Source organism: Phyllobates terribilis, unplaced genomic scaffold (genome assembly GCF_046119375.1).
Source record: "Phyllobates terribilis strain yellow unplaced genomic scaffold, ASM4611937v1 Scaffold_3__8_contigs__length_932513732, whole genome shotgun sequence".
Taxonomy (NCBI): Eukaryota; Metazoa; Chordata; class Amphibia; order Anura; family Dendrobatidae; genus Phyllobates; species Phyllobates terribilis.
Genome location: NW_027362763.1, coordinates 619,903,462 through 619,924,556, shown reverse-complemented (window position 1 = coordinate 619,924,556; position 21,095 = coordinate 619,903,462). Strand labels below are relative to the sequence as shown.

Genomic DNA, 21,095 nt, shown 5'->3' with positions numbered 1-21,095 from the left:
TTATCCCAGCTTGGAAAGCCATCACTTCAAATCCCTGGGTGTTGGATATCATAAAGAACTTCCTAAAGATACGCTTCTGTCAGGTCCCTCATTGAACCTTCATTATCACCTCCAGGAGGAAGTCCAGGGAGGAGCAGATGGCTCTAGAATCAGAGGTATTAGACTTAGTCAACAAGCAGGTCCTTCACGAAGTTCGAGTTTCACAATGGGGACGGGGATTTTATTCCCCCTGTTTGTGATAAAAAAAAACAAATGGGTCCTTAAGGACCATTATCAACCTCAAAAGTCTAAATTAGCTGATAATCAACTAGACTTTCAAGATGGAATCAGTGAACTCTGCAGTGAAACTCTTACACCACAATTGTTTCATGGCGGTCATCGACCTAAAAGATGCCTACTATCACGTCCCAATCCATCCAGACTACCGGAAGTACCTAAGGGTAGCCCTGTTCATCCAAGGGCAATTGAGACATTTCCAATTCACTGCCCTACCTTTTGGACTCTCGATAGCACCGAAAGTATTTACAAAGGTTATAGCGGAGGTGACAGCTTTTCTCCGAATTAAGAACGTGGTGATTGTTCCCTATCTGGACGACTTTCTGATAATAGGGAAATCGGAGGACCACTGTTCCTCTCAACTTTTAGAGGTCAGGACACCTTTACATCACCTGGGGTGGTTAATAAATATTCAAAAATCAAAGCTATCCCCCTCAAGGACTCAGATCTTTCTGGGCTTGACCCTAGATTCCCAACGCCAATCCTGTTTCCTCCTGGAAGACAAGGTTTGCAAAATAATCAGCCTGGTCTCAAGGGCCCTAAGGTCTCCCGTGATGTCCTTGAGAGAAGCAATGTCCATACTAGGCTCCATGATTTCCTGTCTCCTGACAGTCAAATGGGCCCAGAGTCATATGAGGCTTCTTCAGTGGGAGGTCCTGTCGGCTCGGAAATCCTTCAACGGACATTTAGGAAAAAAACTATCTCTTTCTTTGGGGACAGTAAACTCCCTCTCCTGGTGGACAAACAGGGAGAATCTGACCGCAGGCTTACAATGGTCCAAACCAGTCGACCACACAATTACAACAGATGCAAGTGGCTCCGGCTGGGGGGGTCATCTGGCAGAGCTCTCAGTTCAGGGGCTCTGGCTACGTCACGAAAAAGAAGCGTCATCAAACCTAAAAGAGCTTTTGGCAGTGGAGAAATCCCTGATAGGCTTCCTTCCCCACATACAGGGTCGCCATGTCCAGATCAGGTCCGACAATCGGACAACAGTGGCGTATATAAATCACCAGGGAGGAACAAGATCTTGCTCCCTTATGGTAGTGGCAAACAGGATCCTGCATCTAGCAGAACAGCATCTCCCATCCCTCAGTGCTCTTTTCATCCGGGGGGTAGAAAATTCAAGAGCAGATTTCCTCAGTCGCCACACTTTAAGACAAGGAGAGTGGGCTCTAAACCCAATAGTCTTCCAACAGATTATACAGCTATGGGGGTCACCGGACATAGATTTTTTTCGCCACCAGGGCGAACAGGAAGGTGGAGAGATTCTGTTCACTAAATCCAACAGAGAATCCCTATGCTGTAGACGCTCTCCACATTCCCTGGAAGTTCAGGAAGGCCTATGCTTTTCCACCGATAGCGATGATCCCGGCAGTTGTGAGGAAAATTCGGGAGGAGGGGGCGAGGATAATTCTAATAGCCCCCTTTTGGCCCAAAAGACCCTGGTTCTCCCTGCTTCGCCTAATGTCGGTCTCAGATCCCTGGGTCCTGCTGGACAGGCCGGACCTTCTCATCCAGGTGCCAATATTCCATGCACAAGCCAAAGGTTTCCATCTGGCGGCTTGGAATTTGAGAGGATGTTACTGAGCAATAGGGGGTTTTCACCAGGTCTAGTTTCTACCCTGTTGGGTAGTAGAAAGCCCATAACAACTAAAATTTATTCCAGAATCTGGAGAAAATGCCTGGATTTTATAGACTCCCCATTGTCCGATAAACCTCCAGTTTGAGAAGTCCTAGAGTTTTTACAAAAGAGACGTGACCTAGGGTTGGCTACGGGAACACTTAAAGTTCAGGTGTTCGCCCTAGGGGCGCTCTATAATTGTAACCTGGCAGGGAACAGATGGGTCTCTAGATTCATTAAATCCTGTTCCAGAGCTAAGCCAGTTCGGGCTCTCAGAGTTCCTCCCTGGGACCTGAATTTGGTTTTAAATGCACTCTCTGGCGACCCATTTGAACCCCTGCAGGTTATCTCTCCAAAGATCCTCACCCTCAAAACCATCCTCTTAGTGGCCCTAACGTCGGCCCGTAGGGTGAGTGACCTGCAGGCCCTTTCTGTTGATCCCCCATACACCCAAATTCATGAGGACCGGGTTGTCCTGCGTACAGATCCGGCGTACCTTCCAAAAGTTGTATCCAGATTCCACTGTAATCAGGAGATTGTACTTCCCTCTTTCTGCATTAACCCTAAAAACCCCGGGGAGGTTAGGTTCCACAATCTAGATGTTAGAAGGGCATTACTACAGTACATAAACATGACTAGTCAGTGGAGGAAGGACAAGTCCTTGTTTCTGGCCTTTCAGGGGAGTAGGAAAGGTCACGGGGTATCAAAGGGAACTATTTCTAGGTGGCTTAGGGAGGCCCTTTGTCTAGCTTATACATCTACAGGTGTTCCCGCACTGGACGTATTAAAGTTCATTCCACCAGAGCTGTCGCAACCTCATGGGCAGAGAGAGCAGATGTCTCGATTGACCAGATATGTAAAGCTGCTACTTGGTCTGCACCATCCACCTTCTACAAGCACTATCGGTTGGATCTATCCTCCTCTGACCTTACCTTTGGGAGAAGGGTACTTCAGGCGGTGGTCCCTCCCTAGGGTGCTCATATTCTCCAAAATTCTCTCAAGGTGTTCTGTCATGGGTGAGGGGAAAACACTAGTTACTTACCGGTAGCTGGTTTTTCCTGAACCCATGACAGCACCCGCAGTTTTCCCCCCGTCTTTCTCACGCCCTGGTGAAGCACTTTACATTTTGGGTGAATATATATATATATTGTAGGTGTTGGTTATGTGTCTAACCTTTTCTGGAGGTCCACTCAATGCTCTGTAATCCAACTGAAGCGAGGGAGAGGTACCGCCCTTTTATTTCAGACGGTTTCCTGTCCTTGGTGGGGCGGATCCCTCTCTCAAGGTGTGCTGTCACGGGTTCAGGAAAAACCGGCTACCGGTAAGTAACCTTGGTGTTTTGTTCTGTTCTCGTTACAAGTTACCCTGAGGTGTGCGCGTAGTCTGACAGACAGCTAAACCGATCTACCGTAGTTCAATAAGAAGACTGTAGTTTGAAGTCTGTGCAGTTTATTCAACATTAGAAAATACATTCAGTGAAACTAGGAGCAATGAAATAACAAGGTATCAGTACATGTATACAGGTAACACAGAAATACACAAGGCAAATGGCAGAACAGTTTATAAACAACATGTGTTAAACCAGCCTGCTATCCAATCTTATAAATGCAGCTGACTAATGCAGGGGTGAGAGTCTTACGTATCTGGTGTCTGCAAACAAGTGCCACATAATCCTTCATACCAGCGATGCTATCACGAAGAGGAGTAAAATGTCCTCTGTATACCAGTCTGTGACGTAATGAGCTGCTTCTTCCCAATATGCACCACTACAGAGCAAGGGATAAAAAGAGCTGAGGGACAAAAAACTATTGCCAATAAATAAATTCAGCCACTAGATGGAGCCTGTGTACTGCAAACAAAATCAACAATGAAACTTAATGCTGAAGGCATGACATCCTTCATTAATTGTAGTACGCAAAAAAAAATTAATATTAGATGTTATGTATATCTATTAAAGTAGCATATTCCATAAAGTATTGATTTATTATTTCTATTATGAAGGGAAGAGAAAGGAAGGAGGATAAGGGAAAAAAAAGAAAAGAAAAAAATATATATTTTTTTTTAATACAGAAACGTCGCTTCCTTTTTCATTACATATAAAATGGATTCTATACATATTGGGATTGTACTATGAATAAAAACTGAATTGTTCGAAGGTTTATCCCAAATATTTTTGCACTATTTTTCAAGAATATTTTTAATCTTTAATTTTAAGAGGAAAAATAAAGGACTTTGATTTTAATCATTACCTGTGGACGTGATGCTGAATACACCAAACATTTGCACCTGCTGCTGGACAGGCTACAATTTAGTAGAAATGCTGCAGGGTTTTTTTTGTTATATTTTTTACACATTTAATAAAGTTGATATTTCAATTTGGAAAGGAATATCATTCGGCTCCTAGATTTTTAAACTTGAGCTCTAAACACGCTAAAGCGAAATTTTTTTTTTTTTTAAATCTCTGAGTCCTCAATTTATCTTAACTTTTTACAGCTTGGCTTTGAAGATGTGGAGGATATGCTGCATTTGAGCTAAACATTTAAGTCGATCATATTCTATAACTGTGCTGGGTTATGTAGAAATATGTGGTGCATACCATGAAAACAGTAATCCTACATGGGAAAAAATATTTTAATTTATTAAAGTACTAATATTAACCCCTTCCTGACATGCACCGTACATGTACTACTCTGCGGAGCAGTATATGTACGGCGCAGTGATCGCGCGGGCTCACGCTGAGTGCCACTGTGATCATATGCAGGTGTCAGCTCTTTGTGAGAACTGACACCCCGCAGCAACTCCCACGATCGGTGTTAGCACCGATCACAGGCATTTAACCCCTCTGATGCCGCTGTCAATAGTGACAGAAACATCGGAGGGCATTGCAGTGGGAGTGAGCTCCCTCTGTGATTCCTTCAACGTGATGCGATCGCGTTGTGTTGATGGTCTCCATGGTGACCCCCGGTCCCAAGATGGGCGCGGGGTCCTTCAGAAAGGTAATGTCACACAAGGTGTGGGAAAGACTTAGTGCAACACAAAAAGAAGAAGGAAAGGGAGCCCAGACTCTAGGAAAAGGGGGAAAGTGGAGACCTGCTAGGTTGATCTAGCGTCCCCCTGTCTCCCGTAACGTCCCTGTATTGGCTCTTCACTAATAGCCTCACGCGTGCCTCGCCCTGTCTTTCCCTAGCTTTAGACAAATCCAGACAAATGCGCACACGTCCTCAAGCTCCAAAGAGGAACAGGTACTGCTCTTGCTAAAGCCTTCACCAGTACTAATGAATGCACCTCCCTCTCAAACACAGCAGGTATTTATACACCCAGGCAGGGTGTTAATTAGCCAATAGGGGAGGTAGCCACTGGATCCTTGAGACAGCCTCTAAGAAAATGTCTGTAGAGATCTCCTGCAACCAACTGCAGGGCGACTGTTTGTCACCTCTGACACACCCGTGACAGGTGGCCATTCAGTGCCTCCTCAGAGAGCAGGAGCTGAGATGCCTCCTTCCTGCCTGTCAGACTCTGATCTGATGCTCTGCAGTGCATAGTGCAGACAATGTGGGACAATGTGAAACAGTAAAAAAAAAGTTAATGAAAATTGTTAAAATATAAAAAAAACGGCCAAACAAAAAATGGAATAAAACATGATCAAAAAGATGCCTGTAAATAAAGGGTACCACTGAAAACGTCATCTTGTGCCGCAAAACAACAAGCCACCATACAGTTCCGTCAACTGAAAAATAAAACAAGTTACAGCTCAGAATAAAGTGATGCCAAAATAATTATTTTTTTCTATAAAATTGTTTTTATTGTATAAAAGCGGCAAAACATAAAACAATATATAAATGTGGTATCGCTGTAATCGTACTGACCCGAAGAATAAAGCTGCCTTATTAATTTTACCATATGGGGAACGGCATAAAAAAATAGGCAAAAAACAATTCCCGAAGTGCTGGTTTTTGTTCAATCTGCCTCACAATAAACAGAATAGAAAGTGATCAAAAATTGTAATTTGCCTTAAAATGGTACCGCTACAAAAACTTGTTTTTACAATAAAAAGCGTTTTTTAGTGTGTGACCACTGCCAAACATAAAAACCCGATATAAATCTGGTATCGCTGTAATCGCTCCAACCCAAAGAATAAAGTCGTCTAATCAATTATGCCACACGAGAAACGGCGTGTAAAAAAATTAGTAAAACCTATTCTTCACCTGCTGTTGATTGGTTCTTTCTGTTTTCCAAAGATCACAGTACGGCTCAGCTCATATTTATCCTGCGCTAAGCTCTTACACCGGGGTTTCCGTGTAAATCTGTGATTCAGACATAACCCCCGGCAGAAGATTCCCTACATTGAGGCAGATGGAGACACTGTGGGCGCTTCTGAAAAGAAGGACTCCACTGAACAGAGGCCAGATGGAGTCCAGACTAACTCTGCTGCCTCATTATATTGAATGGATCCCTTGGGGATTTCATCTGAATCAAGTCACTCAGAGATTTAGATGGAAATCCCGATATAACTGCTCAGCGTAGAGCGCAGGATAAGCGTGATCCAAAATATTATGCAAAATGTTCCCAATAAAAGCTTCAACTCCATTCGCAAAAAAAAACAAGTCCCAACTCAGGTCCATCATCTGTTCCCGAAAATATAGGGGGCTTCCACGTTACTGGTAGCAAGGCTCTGGAAAAACGGCTCCTCGGCCTCCAAAAGAAATCCAGCAAATTCTGTGCTCCCAAATCCAAATGTCCCCCTCCTTTCTGGTCTCCAGTGTGTGTCTAAACCGCAGTTAGCATCTATATGTTTGGCATTTCTGTAGCGATGAGTCTGCCTAATTTACGGGTGCATTTCTCCAGAAGAACAAGCTGGGCATAACGTCCTGGTCACTACAGCGTACTTGACACTACAACGGTAGTTTGCAATCTTCACTTAGCAACATCTACTGCTGCTTGGATAAATTCACAAAGGGGTATAATTTCCAAAATGGGGGTCACTTGAGCAGGATTCTGCTCTTCTAACACGTAGGAGCTCTGTATATGGAGTCCGCAAACTATTCTAGGAAAATCTGCGCTCCAGGAGGCAAAAAGCACTCCGTCCCTCCCGAGTCTCGTCGTGTGGCAAAGTAGTACTGTTCAGCCACATATGGGATATTTCTACACTCAGCATACATTTTTGGACAAATTTTGGAGCCATTTTTACCCATTTCCCTGTGTGAAAATGTAAAATCTGGGGCTAAAACAAAATATTCGTAAAAATGTCATTATTTTTTCTTCACTGCCCAATGGAATAAAAATCTGTGACACACCTGTGGTGTCAATATGATAACTGCACCCCTTGATTAATTCATTAAGAGGTGTAATTTGTAAAATGGGGTTACTTATGAGGGGTGACATGGCACCCTCAAACCAGCCCAGCAAAATCTGAACTCCAATATGGCGCTTCTTCCCTTTTGAGCTTTACACTATGCCTCAAAAGTAGTTTTCGACCACATATGGGGTATCTGCGTACTCAGGAGAAATTGCCCAAAAAATGTTGGGGTCTATTTTCTTCTGTTACCCTTGTGAAAATGCAAAATTTTGTGCTAAAAAACATTCTTGCAGGAAAAATGTGCTTTTTTTTTTCTTCTTTTTTTTTCTTTTCTTCACGGCTCAATGTTATAAACTTCTGTGAAGCACCTGGGAGTTGAAGGTGCTCACCACACATCTAGAGTGGTCTAGCTTCCAAAATGGTCTCACTTGTGGGGGGTTTCCACTGTTTAGGCACATTAGGGGTTCTCCAAACGCGACATAGCTTCCACTAATTATTCCAACGAAGTTTACATTCAAAAGGTCAAATAGCGCTCCTTTAGTTCCAAGCCCTTCTGTGCACTCAAACAATAGTCTTCCTCCACATGTTGGGTATCTGCATACTCAGGAGAAATTGCACAACAAATTGTATTGTGCAGTTTTTTCCTGTTACCCGAGTGAAAATGCAAAACTTGGGGCTAAAAAAAAACAAATGTGATTTCTTTATTTTCACGGCTTAATGTTATAAACTTCTATGAAGCATCTGTGGGTTCAAGGTGCTCACCACACATGTATATAAGTTCCCTGAGGGGGTCTAGTTTTCAAAATGGTGTCACTTGTGGAGGAATTCCACTGTTTAGCCACATCAGCGGCCCTCCAAACGTGACATGGCGTCCGTTAAATATGCTAGCAAATTTTACATTCAAAAAGTCAAATGGCGCTCATTCCCTTCTGAGCCCTGCCATGCACCCAAACAGTGGTTTTCCCCCACATATTGGGTATAGATGTGCTCAGGAGAAGTTGCACAACAAACTATGGGGTTTCTCCTTTTACCCTTGTGAAAGTTAAAAACAAATTGGGTCTAAAGTAAAATTTTTGCGAAAAAAAAAGTTAAATGTTTATTTTTTCCTTCCACATTCTCTTAATTCCTGTGAAGCACCTGAAGGGTTGATAAACTTCTTGAATGTGATTTTAAGCACCTCGAGGGCTAGAGATTTTAGAATGGTGTCACTTTTGGGTATTTTCTGTCATGTAGACCCCTCAAAGTCACTTCAAATGTGATGTGGTCCCTTAAAAAAAATGGTTTTGTCAATTTTGTTGGAAAAGTTAGAAATTGCTGGTCAACTTTTAATCCTTATAACTTCCTAACAAAAAAAAATATATGTTTCCAAAATTGTGCTGATAGTAGAGTAGACATGTAGGAAAAGTTATTTCTGAACTATTTTGTGTGACATAGCTCTCTGATTTAAAAGCATAAAAATGTAAAGTTTGAAAATTGCAAGATTTTCACAATTTTCGCAAAATTTCCAAGTTTTTCACAAATAAACGTAAGTCCTATCAAATGCATTTTGCCACAATCATGAAGTACAATATGTCATGAAAAAATAATCTCAGAATCAGCGGGATCCATTAAAGCGTTCAAGAGTAATTACCTCATAAAGTGACAGTCGTCAGAATTAAAAAAAAAAATTGGCCTGGTCAGGAATGTGAAAACAGGTTTCGGAGTGAAGGGGCTAAGGCTTCATTCACTGTTGTTCCACTGTCCAAATTGTTGTTCCTAGTACAGGAAAGTGAAACATTCCAAAAGTTTTCCTGTTGGAATTGTTTCCCTGCTTCTCTTCATTGGGTTCTGTCCGAGCTTTAGGTTAATTATGATGGTTGGTATTTTGGATCCTTATGGACAAGCCAGCCATATCGCAAGCGAAAGCCATGTATAGTGGGTTGTAAGTAGCGGAGATAGATTGTTTGTATACTATATATATATACATTTCTACCTTAAAATGTTTATTTTCTTTTTCTGTTTTGCCAGATGAAATTTACAGCAGTGGATTGATTTCAACCGTTATTGACAGCTGTAATTGTTCTGACTCCAGTGACATCGAGTTAAGTGATGACTGGGCGGCGAAGAAATCTCCAAAGATTACAAGAGCCGGCAAATCACCCAAATTATCCAGGTCTTGAAGTCTTATTTTATTTATTTACATCTGTACGGGAAAAAGTGCCAGTGATGCCCATAGCAGAGAATGAGATCAATCGTTTTCATGCTGGGTTCATGCAAACAGTAGTGTGACACTCTGCAAAATCGCTATAGTTGTGTGGTGCAGTTATTGCCTATGTGGATTGAAACATATTTCTTAATTATGTTTCACCTGTAAAATCAATAAGCTCACTGACACGTTGCAGTTCTATTGTGTGTCACACTACCATATTGTCAGCCCACATTAATTTCTCTGTTATGCATGAACCCCTTGTGTCAGCTGGTGAGAATTGGTATATTACCTGTCTGTGCTTCTTTTTAACAAACTGACACCTGTGTGTATGGTAAATTGATTTAGTATTTGGTATGTACATCTTGGCTAATTAATAAATGTAGGCATTTAAGTATTGTATATGTTGTCACTATTCTGGTTTAAAAATTTCTGCCTTGCTAGAGCTGCCACAACTAGGTTTGTTAAATTGGAATCAAATGCTTACTTCATTGTGCCAATTGTAAAATTTGATTGAAAAGAAAAATTGTCCTTAGATTAGTCCAGAAAATAATTTTGGGGGATTTAAAGAGTACAGCACAATTTTGTAATGTACTAAGTATCACAGATTAAATTGATACCTTTGGCAAAAAAATCCACTTTGTGGTTCTTCTTTAATCCCTTCATGACATATGACACATATTTACGTTGTCGTGTCCTTGAATTTGATGCAGGCTCGCACACCGACCCGCATCTTCCCCAGCAAGTGATGGCTGATTTAATCAGCCATCATGTGCCATTAACAGCCATGGGTGACTGCTTTCACTCTCTAACATTGGCATTTAACATGCGCCAACAGGGAGGCGCATCATTCCACGTGCCCATTGGCGTGCCTGTGACGTGATTGCGAGGCGCCCATGGGTTGCTATGACAGTTGGAGGTCTGCTATAGACCACAGACTTCTGTGCTTGTCATGGTGATTCTCCTGTGAAAGCCATCCTGTAGGAGATTGTGATTTTCTCTATACATATAGCAGTAGCAGAGTATAGCACAAGTGATCAGATGATCGCAGCTTCAAGTTCTCTAGAGGGACTAACAAAGTGAAAAGTTAAATGAAAGTTATATGAAAAACATTGCAATAAAATGCAATAAGAGGCCATCAAAACATTGTACCTAGCCCAAAATTGCATCAGTAAAAACGCCAGCTCATGCGGAAAAAAAATAAACCATCACACAGCTCTTTATTCTGAAAACTGAAAGCATTGTAGGTTGTGGAAAATAGGGAAACAAGCAAAGTTGTTGTTTTTTTGTTTGTTTTTTTTATATAGATTTCCATTTTTTTTTCCACCGCTTAAATAAAAAAAAATTATACATTTGGTATATGCATAATGGTACTGACCTGTAGAATCATACTGCCAGATCAATTTTACTGTATAGTGAACATTGTAAATAAAAACCCCCAAAAAGAATTGTTAAATTGTCTGTAATTCCCCAGCCCCTCCGCCTGCCTCCGGTCTTTGAATGACCGGCCTGTGCCTGCTTGAAATCTCAGCAGTGACCTGTCATTCCAGAGACTGGAGGCAGGCAGAAGGGCAGGGAATGGCAGAGCGGGAGGAGAAGACCCAGTGTACCGTTCACCCCTGTGCACCAGATCTGATTAGCAGAAAACTTCAAATGATGATTAAAAAACAACAAAGAATATATCTTAACCAGAAAAATCATTTTATCTGGATTATAGTACCATTACTGCCATGTCTTTACTTTAAATTACATAATCGTGCTGACAGGTTCCCTCTAACCCCTTTACGCCATGGCCATTTTCAATTTTTTCTTCCCTTTCTTCCAAGAGCCATGACTTTTTTTTATTTTTCCGTCAATATAGCCGTCAGAGGGCTTGTATTTTGTGGGACAAGTTTTACTTTTGAATTACTCCATTCATTATACCACATAGTTTACTAGAAAATGGGGAAAAAATTACGTTGAAATTGCAAAAAAAGGGCAATTTCACAATTGTTATTTGGGTTTTTTATTTACCATGTTCAATATATGGTAAAACTTACCTGGCAATATAATTCTCCAGGTCAGTACAAGTACGCAGACACAAAACTTGCATATTTTTTTATTTAAGTGGTGAAAAAATTTTGAAAATTGTTATGAAAATTTTTTTAGCTTTTGTCGCCATTTTCCGAGAAACATAAAATTTTTATTTTTTAAGATACTGGGCTGTGTAAGGGCTTATTTTTTGCTCCCTGAGCAGAGAGTTTTTTTCTGATATAATCTTGGCGTAGATATGATGTTTTGATCTCCTCTTATTTCATTTTATTGCAATGTTGCGGCGGCCAAAACAAACGTAATTGTGGCTTCTTCTTTTTTTTGTTGGCGCATGTTAAGTTCCGCTGTCAGAGATTGACAATGGGATTTAACAGGTTAACAGCCATGGGTGGACCTGCAGCTTTTAGAGGTAGATGATCACTGATTAAAATCAGCCGTTATGTGCAGGGAAAGATGTGAACAGGCTCAGTTTGTGATCCTGCATCAAAGGTGGGGACCACAACATATGACTTAAAAGGGTATTCCCATCTCCAAGATCCTATCCTAATATGTAGTAGGTGTAATAATAATACTATTAGCAAATACCTCCAATTAGAAATGTAGTATAGTATTTTTGATTCACTATGCCACTTACCTCATGTGCAGGCAATACAGGACCTTAGGTTTCTCTGGTTACGACCACTAGCAGCTAGCCATGGATACCTAAGGTCCTGCGATGCCTGCACATGAGGAAAGAGACATAGCGAATCAAAAATACTATATTAAATTTAGAATTCGAGGTATTTGCTAATATTATTATTACACCTACTACATATTGGGATAGGATCTTGGAGATGGGAATACCCCTTTAAGTGTACATCATATGTTGTGAAATGGTTAAGAAATTTGTGCCAAGTTGAGAAGTTATCCCATGTGTAGGATAAAGTATAGCCTCCTGATAGCTTGATGTCTGACCGCTAGGAAATCACTGATGCAGAGAACATAAGTCTGTGGAACCCTGGCTGAATACAGTGGGTGTCAAACATGAGCACCTCCGCTCCATTCATTTTTATTTCATGAAAGAAACATGTAAATGCTAAGTAAAAAACATAGACTTAAAGGAAACTTGTCACATGAAAAAACTCTATTAAAGGCAATCTGTACAGCAGGTTTTTGATATGTAAACCGAAGACGGCAGGAGATAGAGGCTAAAACACAAAATTTAGGGATAAACACATAAACTGCTGTTGTTTACTGACTGTAAAGAATTTATCAGTAAGAGAAAGGTTGAACTTGATGGACCTAGGTCTTTATTCAACCTACGTTACTATGTATTGCTGGACTAGTCCATCAACTAAGCACCTCATTGTCTGCGGACTTTGACTATGGACTTTGTACATGGAGAGCGTGGTGTGGGCGGGGTTAGCTTTCTCAGCTCTGCTTCATTCTAAATCTAAAAGCTCTGATTGGATTCAGCTTCTCTTTGCCCACAACAGGCTGCTCTCAGATGAGGTAGCAAAATCCTTCTGACAGATTACCTTCAACCTGCCGATATGGGGTTAATCTGCAGGTTAATAGTATTCTGAACCAGTCCAGCGCCTTTACTTAAAGCTCTGTTAAAGCTGAGCTGCTGTCAATCAGAGCCAGGGCGTGTTTACCACTCTCTAAACAGAGCGGTGACTGAACCCACCCCGATGCCACCCCGTGACTGAAGCCCGAATGCTACCGGGAGGAATAAAGATCATTTGTACATAGAAGTACTTGGACAATGGCAATGATCAGCGTGACAAAAGCCATTTACAGCATTCAGAGAAAACTATCGCAGAGTATGGAAGCACAAAATAAACTAATTCATGTGATGTTTGGGTTTCATCACCATTTTGCCATGTAGTGAGCAGTAATATTTATTTATTTATTTTACTCACTTATATGGCGCCATTAATTCCCCAGCGCTTCACAGACAATGTCGGCACTGTCCCCATTGGGGCTCACAATCTAAATTCCCTATCAGTATGTCTTTGGAGTATGGGAGGAACCCGGAGGAAACCCACGCAAACATAGGGAGAACATACAAACATATGTTGTCCTTGGTGGGATTTGAGCCCAGGACCCCAGCACTGCAGGGCTGCAGTGCTGCAGTGCTAACCACTGAGCCACCGTGTTGCCCATATAAATATATCAGGATGAGATTAATTTAATTTTCCTGAATTATAAAAGATGCTTCAATTCACTTCTATTGTGTCATTTAGTTTTGACTTTGGCATATCGTAGCAAGTACAAATACCATGGCTCATTGCATTGCTACTTATGAGGCTGATACCCTGATCCTGCATGACCAGGGTAGTCAGTCACTGACTTGCATTATGTTTTTGTACTATGCCCCCTATCAATGTAACTGTCAGGCTACTAGCATCTACCTTCCTATCATGAATCAATAACCTGGCAGTTGTTCTCATTTCACAGGTGTTTCTTTTGTAGGCTTACTTGTAAGAGTGTTGTGTCTAGAACAGGTTATATTTGAGGTTATTTTGATGTTAAAGTCTTAGCCCGTGCATTGGAATGTGGGTGTAAGCACCATCAGGTCAATCCAGTGTGCTTAGCAAAATTTATATTGTATTTGAGGATGATTGTCTAGTTGCTATAGCAACCTGGATTTGCATTTGTCCAGTTCTGATTTTACATCTGTTGTCACACAGTGCCTTAGGACTGTGGGCGCTAACCCGGTTCCTAGAACTGGAGGCGCCTTAGTCTTTCCTTGTCCCCCAGATTACTCCTAAAGGTGGAGATGCTGGGTTCACGGGGGTTCATGCTCCTATATCAGGCCTTATCTGTCCCCTTTCCCATCCAAGGGAGGTGGGAAGCCAAAGTATATAGGTATACACTAACCAGACAAATAAGGGAAGATGGACAGGGATAAAAGGAAGCAACAATCATACAAAATACACTCACCAAACAAAAGAGTGGAACACAGGGGTGTTAAAGGAAGAAGAAACCAAATAGGAGAGGATAAGGATGTTCACACAAACAAAACTCCAAGCAATAATCTCCTGAACAATCTCCAAACACCAACTCCAACCACGAATCTAGAAAGTAAGAACACTGACAATTCCAAAGTGCTGGAGGCGGGCATATACATTGTGTGCAGAATTATTAGACAAGTTGTATTTTAGAGGATTATTTTTATTATTGATCAACAACTATGTTCTCAATCAACCCAAAAGACTCACAAATATCCAAGCTTAATATTTTTGGAAGTTGGAGTGGGTTTTTTTAGATTTGGCTATTTTAGGAGGATATCTGTTTGTGCAGGTAACTATTACTGTGCAGAATTATTAGGCAACTTAATAAAAACCAAATATAATCCCATCTCACTTTTTTATTTTCACCAGGTAAATCAGTATCAGTGCACAAAATTTAGAAATAAACATTTCTGACATGCAAAAACAAAAAAATTTGTGATCAGTATAGCCACCTTTCTTTATGATGACACTCAACAGCCTTCCATCCATAGATTCTGTCAGTTGCTTGATCTGTTTTCGATCAACTTTGCATGCAGCAGCCACCACAGCCTCCCAGACACTGTTCCAAGAGGTGTACTGTTTTCCCTCCCTGTAGATCTCACATTTTATGATTTACCACAGGTTCTCTATGGGGTTCAGATCAGGTGAACAAGGGGGCCATGTCATTATTTTTCTTCTTTTAGACCTTTACTGGCCAGCCACGCTGTGGAGTAGTTGGATGCATGTGATGGAGCATTGTCCTGCATGAAAATAATGTTTTTCTTGAACGATACCGACTTCTTCCTGTACCACTGCTTGAAGAATGAGGAACCAGGAAGATCCAGCTGAACAAATGTTCTAAAATCCATATTTTATTGGGTCATGCAAAAAATATTTTAAAAGTCCACCTTGGAGAAGAACAGCAAACGCGTTTCGAACTATAAGTTCTTAATCATTGCAGAGCAAAAAAACAGCAAGGAAGTGGTATTTATATGTCATGTCCTGCTATGCACCTGTTCAGAGCTAGGTTAATCAGAAATTTAAACACACATACCATATTAATATCGTATAGCATAGAAACAATGCATATAAATGTGAATAATCCAAGAGAAAAAAGGGAACATAAACATAATAATAATCCATAAATAATCACTCATAATGATACATCAAATCATGTCTGATATTTAAACCTGCTGGTACTACTAAGCAGTTTTCTCCTATGATCACCCCCTCTAGGAGGTTTCAGCACTTTTTCTATGCCCGTTACTATAAATGTTGAAGTATCTCCATTATGGCAGAACGAAAAATGTCCTGATGCTGCAGAACACCTGATACTTCATTTATTATGTGCATCTGATAAATGCCGTCTGATGCATCTTTTCAAGGGAGTCCACGTACATCCCACGTATTGGAGACAGCACGCACTGCATGAAATAATATATATGACATAAGTAGTGTTACAATTAATAAAATGTTTTATGTTATATTTTATATAGAAAAAGATGTAAAAGTCGCTGCATTTTTAACATGGCTGCAGCAAGTGCAAATGGAGTGACCACATTTATAAAAACCAGTTGTGTGTAACCAGGTACTAGAATTAGAAGGATCTTGTTTGAGAAAAAGACTAGGGGATAAAAGATCCCCCAAAGTGGGGGCCTTATGAGCTGTGAACCTAACTGGTGTTAGTAGTACTTCTCTCAATTTGGGATCTGTAGAAAGCATAGGAAGATATTTGTTAATAATATTTTTGATCATAGAAAATTGGGGGCTATACTGAGAGACAAAGGTGACCTGGTTGGATCCATTCACACCGTCTGAAGGGTGATTGCTGAATTTAGGTCCAATCATATCACTCCTGTTTTTGGAGCTAACTATATTGTATGCTCTTTTTAAAGTCCATTTGGGGTAATGTCTAGCTGATAGTCTATCTAGAACTTTTTTTGCTTCAACCTCATATTGTGGTGGGTTACTAGTGTTCCTTTTTGTTCGTATTAACTCTCCTACTGGTATATTAATTATAGTCTTTTTATTATGACAAGAGGAAGCCAATAAGGTAGAATTTCTTGATAAACTTTTTCTATAGGGTGTGACAGTAACGGTGTGATCAGTCAGAGTCAAAGTAATATCTAAAAAATCAATCGAATTGGATTGTATATTATGGGTGAATTTAAGATTCATAGAATTATCAGAAATGAATTAAAAAAATTAATTCGCCTCTGACCTTGTCCCGTCCCATATCAGGAGCAGGTCATCTATATAGCGACCATACCACCTGATATGGGAGGAGAAAGGACCAGAGTCAGAGAAAATGTACTGTTTTTCCCAAAAGGCCATGAAAATATTGGTTATAGAGGGAGAGAAAGCCGCCCCCATTGAAGCTCCGCATGTCTGTAGAAAAAATTGTTTATTAAAGGAAAAATAGTTGTGGCTGAGTAAATATTCGACTGAAAGCACCAAAAACCATTGTAAATCTTCACTATAAGTGCTATAAGTATGGAGATGGTATGATAATATGGAGATCATTAGTGTGTGTGGTATACACGGATAAAGACCTATGACATCACATGAGAGCCAAAGGGATGTTGCCATGTTAAAAATGCAGCGACTTTTACATCTTTTTCTACCAATATAAAATATAACATAAAAATTTTTATTAATTGTAACACTACTTATGTCATATATATTATTTCATGCAGTGCGTGCTGTCTCCAATATGTGGGATGTACGTGGACTCCCTTGAAAAGACGCATCAGACGGCATTTATCAGATGCACATAATAAATGAAGTATCAGGTGTTCTGCAGCATCAGGACATTTTTCGTTATGCCATAATGGAGATACTTCAACATTTATAGTAACGGGCATAGAAAAAGTTTTGAAACCTCATAGAGGGGGTGATCATAGGAGAAAACTCCTTAATAGAGAAAGTTGGTGGATTTATACTTTAAATACACGTGTACCAGCAGGTTTAAATATCAGACATGATTTGATGTATCATTATGAGTGATTATTTATGGATTATTATGTTTATGTTCTTTTTTTTTTTCTCTTGGATTATTCACATTTATATGCATTGTTTCTATGCTATACGATATTAATATGGTATGCGTATTTAAATTTTTGATTAACCTAGCTCTGAACAGGTGCATAGCAGGACATGACATATAAATACCACTTCCTTGCTGTTTTTTTGCTCTGCAATGATTAAGAACTTATAGTTTGAAACACGTTTGCTGTTCCTCTCCAAGGTGGACTTTTAAAATATTTTTTGCATGACCCAATAAAATAAGGATTTTAGAAGATTTGTTTAGCTGGATCTTCCTGGTTCCTCATGTTCGTCTGGTAGCACTCCTGGCTCCGTGCTGTTGATCTTCTAGGTGGGTGAGCTGATTTTTCCCTTTCTTTTCCTGCCATATGCCATGTGCTATCGTGCTCTCCACTATAGGATATATATCCATTATTGAATATAATCATTCATTTTTTCTGTGGTTATATATACATATTTTTCCATTGTTTTTTACTATTACTGGAAACTTTACCACAAACAATTCCTTTGGGTCGTAAAATGTCACTAACCTTGGAAGTGGAAAATGGAGCTTATTGCAAGCCAGATTTTCAATATGATGAAGACCACACAAAAAGACGCAGTAAAGCAGCGTCTATATTCTGTCTGAACTCATCCCAACCTGCAGAAGCAGGAGAAGAGTTACACCACACCTGAAAGCATTAGAGAACCTTCTCATTAAAGAGACAAAACTATGGTGGGATAGTACTACTCTGCAATCCTACGTGGAAAACAATATGATACCACGGGGATTGCGCATTAGAAAACTTGCTACACATGCATTTAATGATGAGTTTAGTACGAAGTGGTTTGATATTTTGGACAATTGTTCTTTTCAATTGATGAAGTTACTAATAACCTTTGAGGAACAACAGTTATCATCTACTAAACAGGAAATTTTAAAAATTAAATCACTCATTAATACACTTCCAATGGACAAAACATATGATGATTGGAATGCCTCTATGAAACAAAGAATTATTAGTTTGGAAAATAATATTATTGCAATGAAAAAGAACAAGTTTGATAGAGACACACAGGACTATGCTAATAAAGAAGTTTATTTGTGGAAACGGAAAACGAGACATTTTTTCCAAAGACCCATACTCAGACAGGGAGGCACGCCAAATAATAACAAAAAAGCACCTATAGGCATTTTGGCAAAAAAGTCAGTTTTTTGGAATCAGATTCATCCTGGGATAATTCAGAAGCCACCACCTCAGATGACCTTTCAGACTCCTCAACTGATTTTTTTAGTGCAACAAGGCGCAATACTGCATACAATAAAAGTTCCATGGGTGTGAACACGCCCAATACTACTATAACGTCAAAAAGCGGAAGAGGAGGAAACGAGGGGGCAGAAAACACAAAAGAACAAATATCGTACCCGCTGAGATACAAGAAGAAATACAATGCCCGCTAATCAACTTATCAAGCTATATATTGTCCGAATCCCAAATTTCTGTTTTATCCAAGGGACTGTCTTTTTCCCCTTCTAATGAATTTGATATATATAAAACCATGATGGATGTTAGTAAATTTGCAAGAGCGCTGACTTTACATTGTGTAACGGGTCTGGGAGGCGGAACCTCTGAGCTACTATACAAGGGGGCGGTCCTTGTAAGGGAGCGGGTGGCGACCAGGCAGGCAGTCACAGCAGGTGACCGGGACAGTCTCTGGAAGAACGGGCAGGAGGTCACGGCAAGTGACCGGGGCAGTCTCTTGATGAACGGGCAGATGGTCACGGCAAGTGACCGGGACAGTCTCTGGATGAACGGGCAGATGGTCACGGCAAGTGACCGGGGCAGTCTCTGGGTAAAGGGTTGGTACGACCTGTGGCGGCCGATGGTAGACGTGAGCTCCCAGGTGAGCAGGCGAGAGTCTCTGGATAAACGGGTGGTCACAGCATGTGACGGCGGAGCCTCCAGGAAGACCAACAGACAGGCAGCAGATGAGCGCTCCCAGGTGAGCGGGCAGAAGTCTCTGGACAGGCGGGTGGTCACAGCACGTGACGGCAGAGCCTCCAGGTAGGCTAGCAGACAGGCAGCAGATGAGCGCTCCCAGGTGAGCGGGCAGGAGTCACTGGACAGGCAGGTGGTCACAGCACGTGACGGCGGAGCCTCCAGGTAGGCTAGCAGGCAGGTAGCAGATGTGCGCTCCCGGGTGAGCGGGCAAGCTGGTCCATAGACAGACTGACAGGAGTTGGAAGGCAGACCGTCGGACCTCAGGCAAGCAGGCAGGTAGCTGATGTGCGCTCCCAGGTGAGCGGGCAAGCTGGTCCTTAGACAGACTGACAGGAGTTGTAAGGCAGACCGTCGGACCTCAGGCTAGCAGGCAGGTAGCAGAATATCAGGCAGGAATAAGACAGCAAGCTGGCAGGTATCTGGCAGGTAACTGGCAACGGGACCTGAGGGCTGAAGCAGAGTAGTGAACAGTGCAACAACATTGCTCGGGCACCTCCATTTTGGAGGAGGTGCCTTATATATGGTGAAGTCCTCCGGCCATTGGCCGGGGACTCCTTAGGACGGCGCGCGCGGCCCCTTTAAGAGGGAGGGAGAGCGCGCGCGCCCTAAGCACAGTGGCCGGGAAGGAGCGCGCGCTGCCAGCAGAGCGGGAGGAGGACGCCGGGCACGGAGCAGAGAGGTGAGGGGAACAGCGTCCCTGCCTAGCAGAGGGCAGGGACGCCGGCGCTACACATTGTCATTTTTTTTTGAAGAACCAGTTGATCTAATGAGTACAGACCAGGACCAGGGACAATTTAACTTGGGGACTTCAGAAATCCCGAACATAGGGACCTATGAAGAACAAAAATCCCTTTTTGATCTACAATTATTACAGTTGGAGAATATACAGGACTGCACTAATTTGAATCATAAATATACCATCTAGAATCCTTACTACTATCCACTTCAATCAAGACCGGCTGTTCTAGATGACTTTCAGGAAGCTGTTGAAAGGGACTTGCATTCTCTAAAACAATCTCTAAAACATGAAGGGAGACTGGCTTCCAATTTGACTAAACTGGAAAGAGATGCTATCATGGATATCAAAAATAATAATGATCTCATAGTGAGACCAGCAGATAAAGGAGGAGCAGTGGTCCTCCTAGATGGAGGCCTATATGAGAAAATGAATCTAGATATGTTACAGGACAGCAATACCTATGACGCACTATCAAATGACCCTACATCTAAATTTAAAAAAGAATTAGAAAATGTATTAGCCTATGGTATACAATTGGGAGTTATCACTGATAAATTAGCAGAGGATCTTTTGGTAAAATGTCCTATTACTCCCATATATAATTCCCTTCCTAAAATACATAAAGGTATTTTTCCCCACCCTTCCGCCCAATAGTGGCAGGTATTGGTAGCTTAAATGAAAAACTCAGTATGTGGGTCGATATATTCCTACAACCTTTAGTCAAACAATTACCTGGTTACATTAAAGATACTAAACATCTTATAGCATCTCTTGATAATACTGAATGGGGGAATTCATCCCTTTGGCTCTCATGTGATGTCATAGGTCTTTATCCGTGTATACCACACATACTAATGATCTCCATATTATCATACCATCTCCATACTTATAGCACTTATAGTGAAGATTTACAATGGTTTTTGGTGCTTTCAGTCGAATATT

The 21,095-nt window shown here is 41.2% G+C and overlaps 1 protein-coding gene across 3 annotated transcripts in view; it reads left to right on the top strand.

Annotated features, from left to right (window-relative positions):
• Positions 1-21,095, top strand: part of TULP4 (TUB like protein 4) — a 589,117-nt gene that overhangs the window by 477,035 nt on the left and 90,987 nt on the right. For all 3 annotated transcript variants that reach the window (XM_073671511.1, XM_073671513.1, XM_073671512.1), the window contains one exon: positions 9,201-9,345. In XM_073671511.1, coding sequence (XP_073527612.1) covers positions 9,201-9,345 — 145 coding nt within the window. The remainder of the gene's footprint in view (positions 1-9,200; positions 9,346-21,095) is intronic.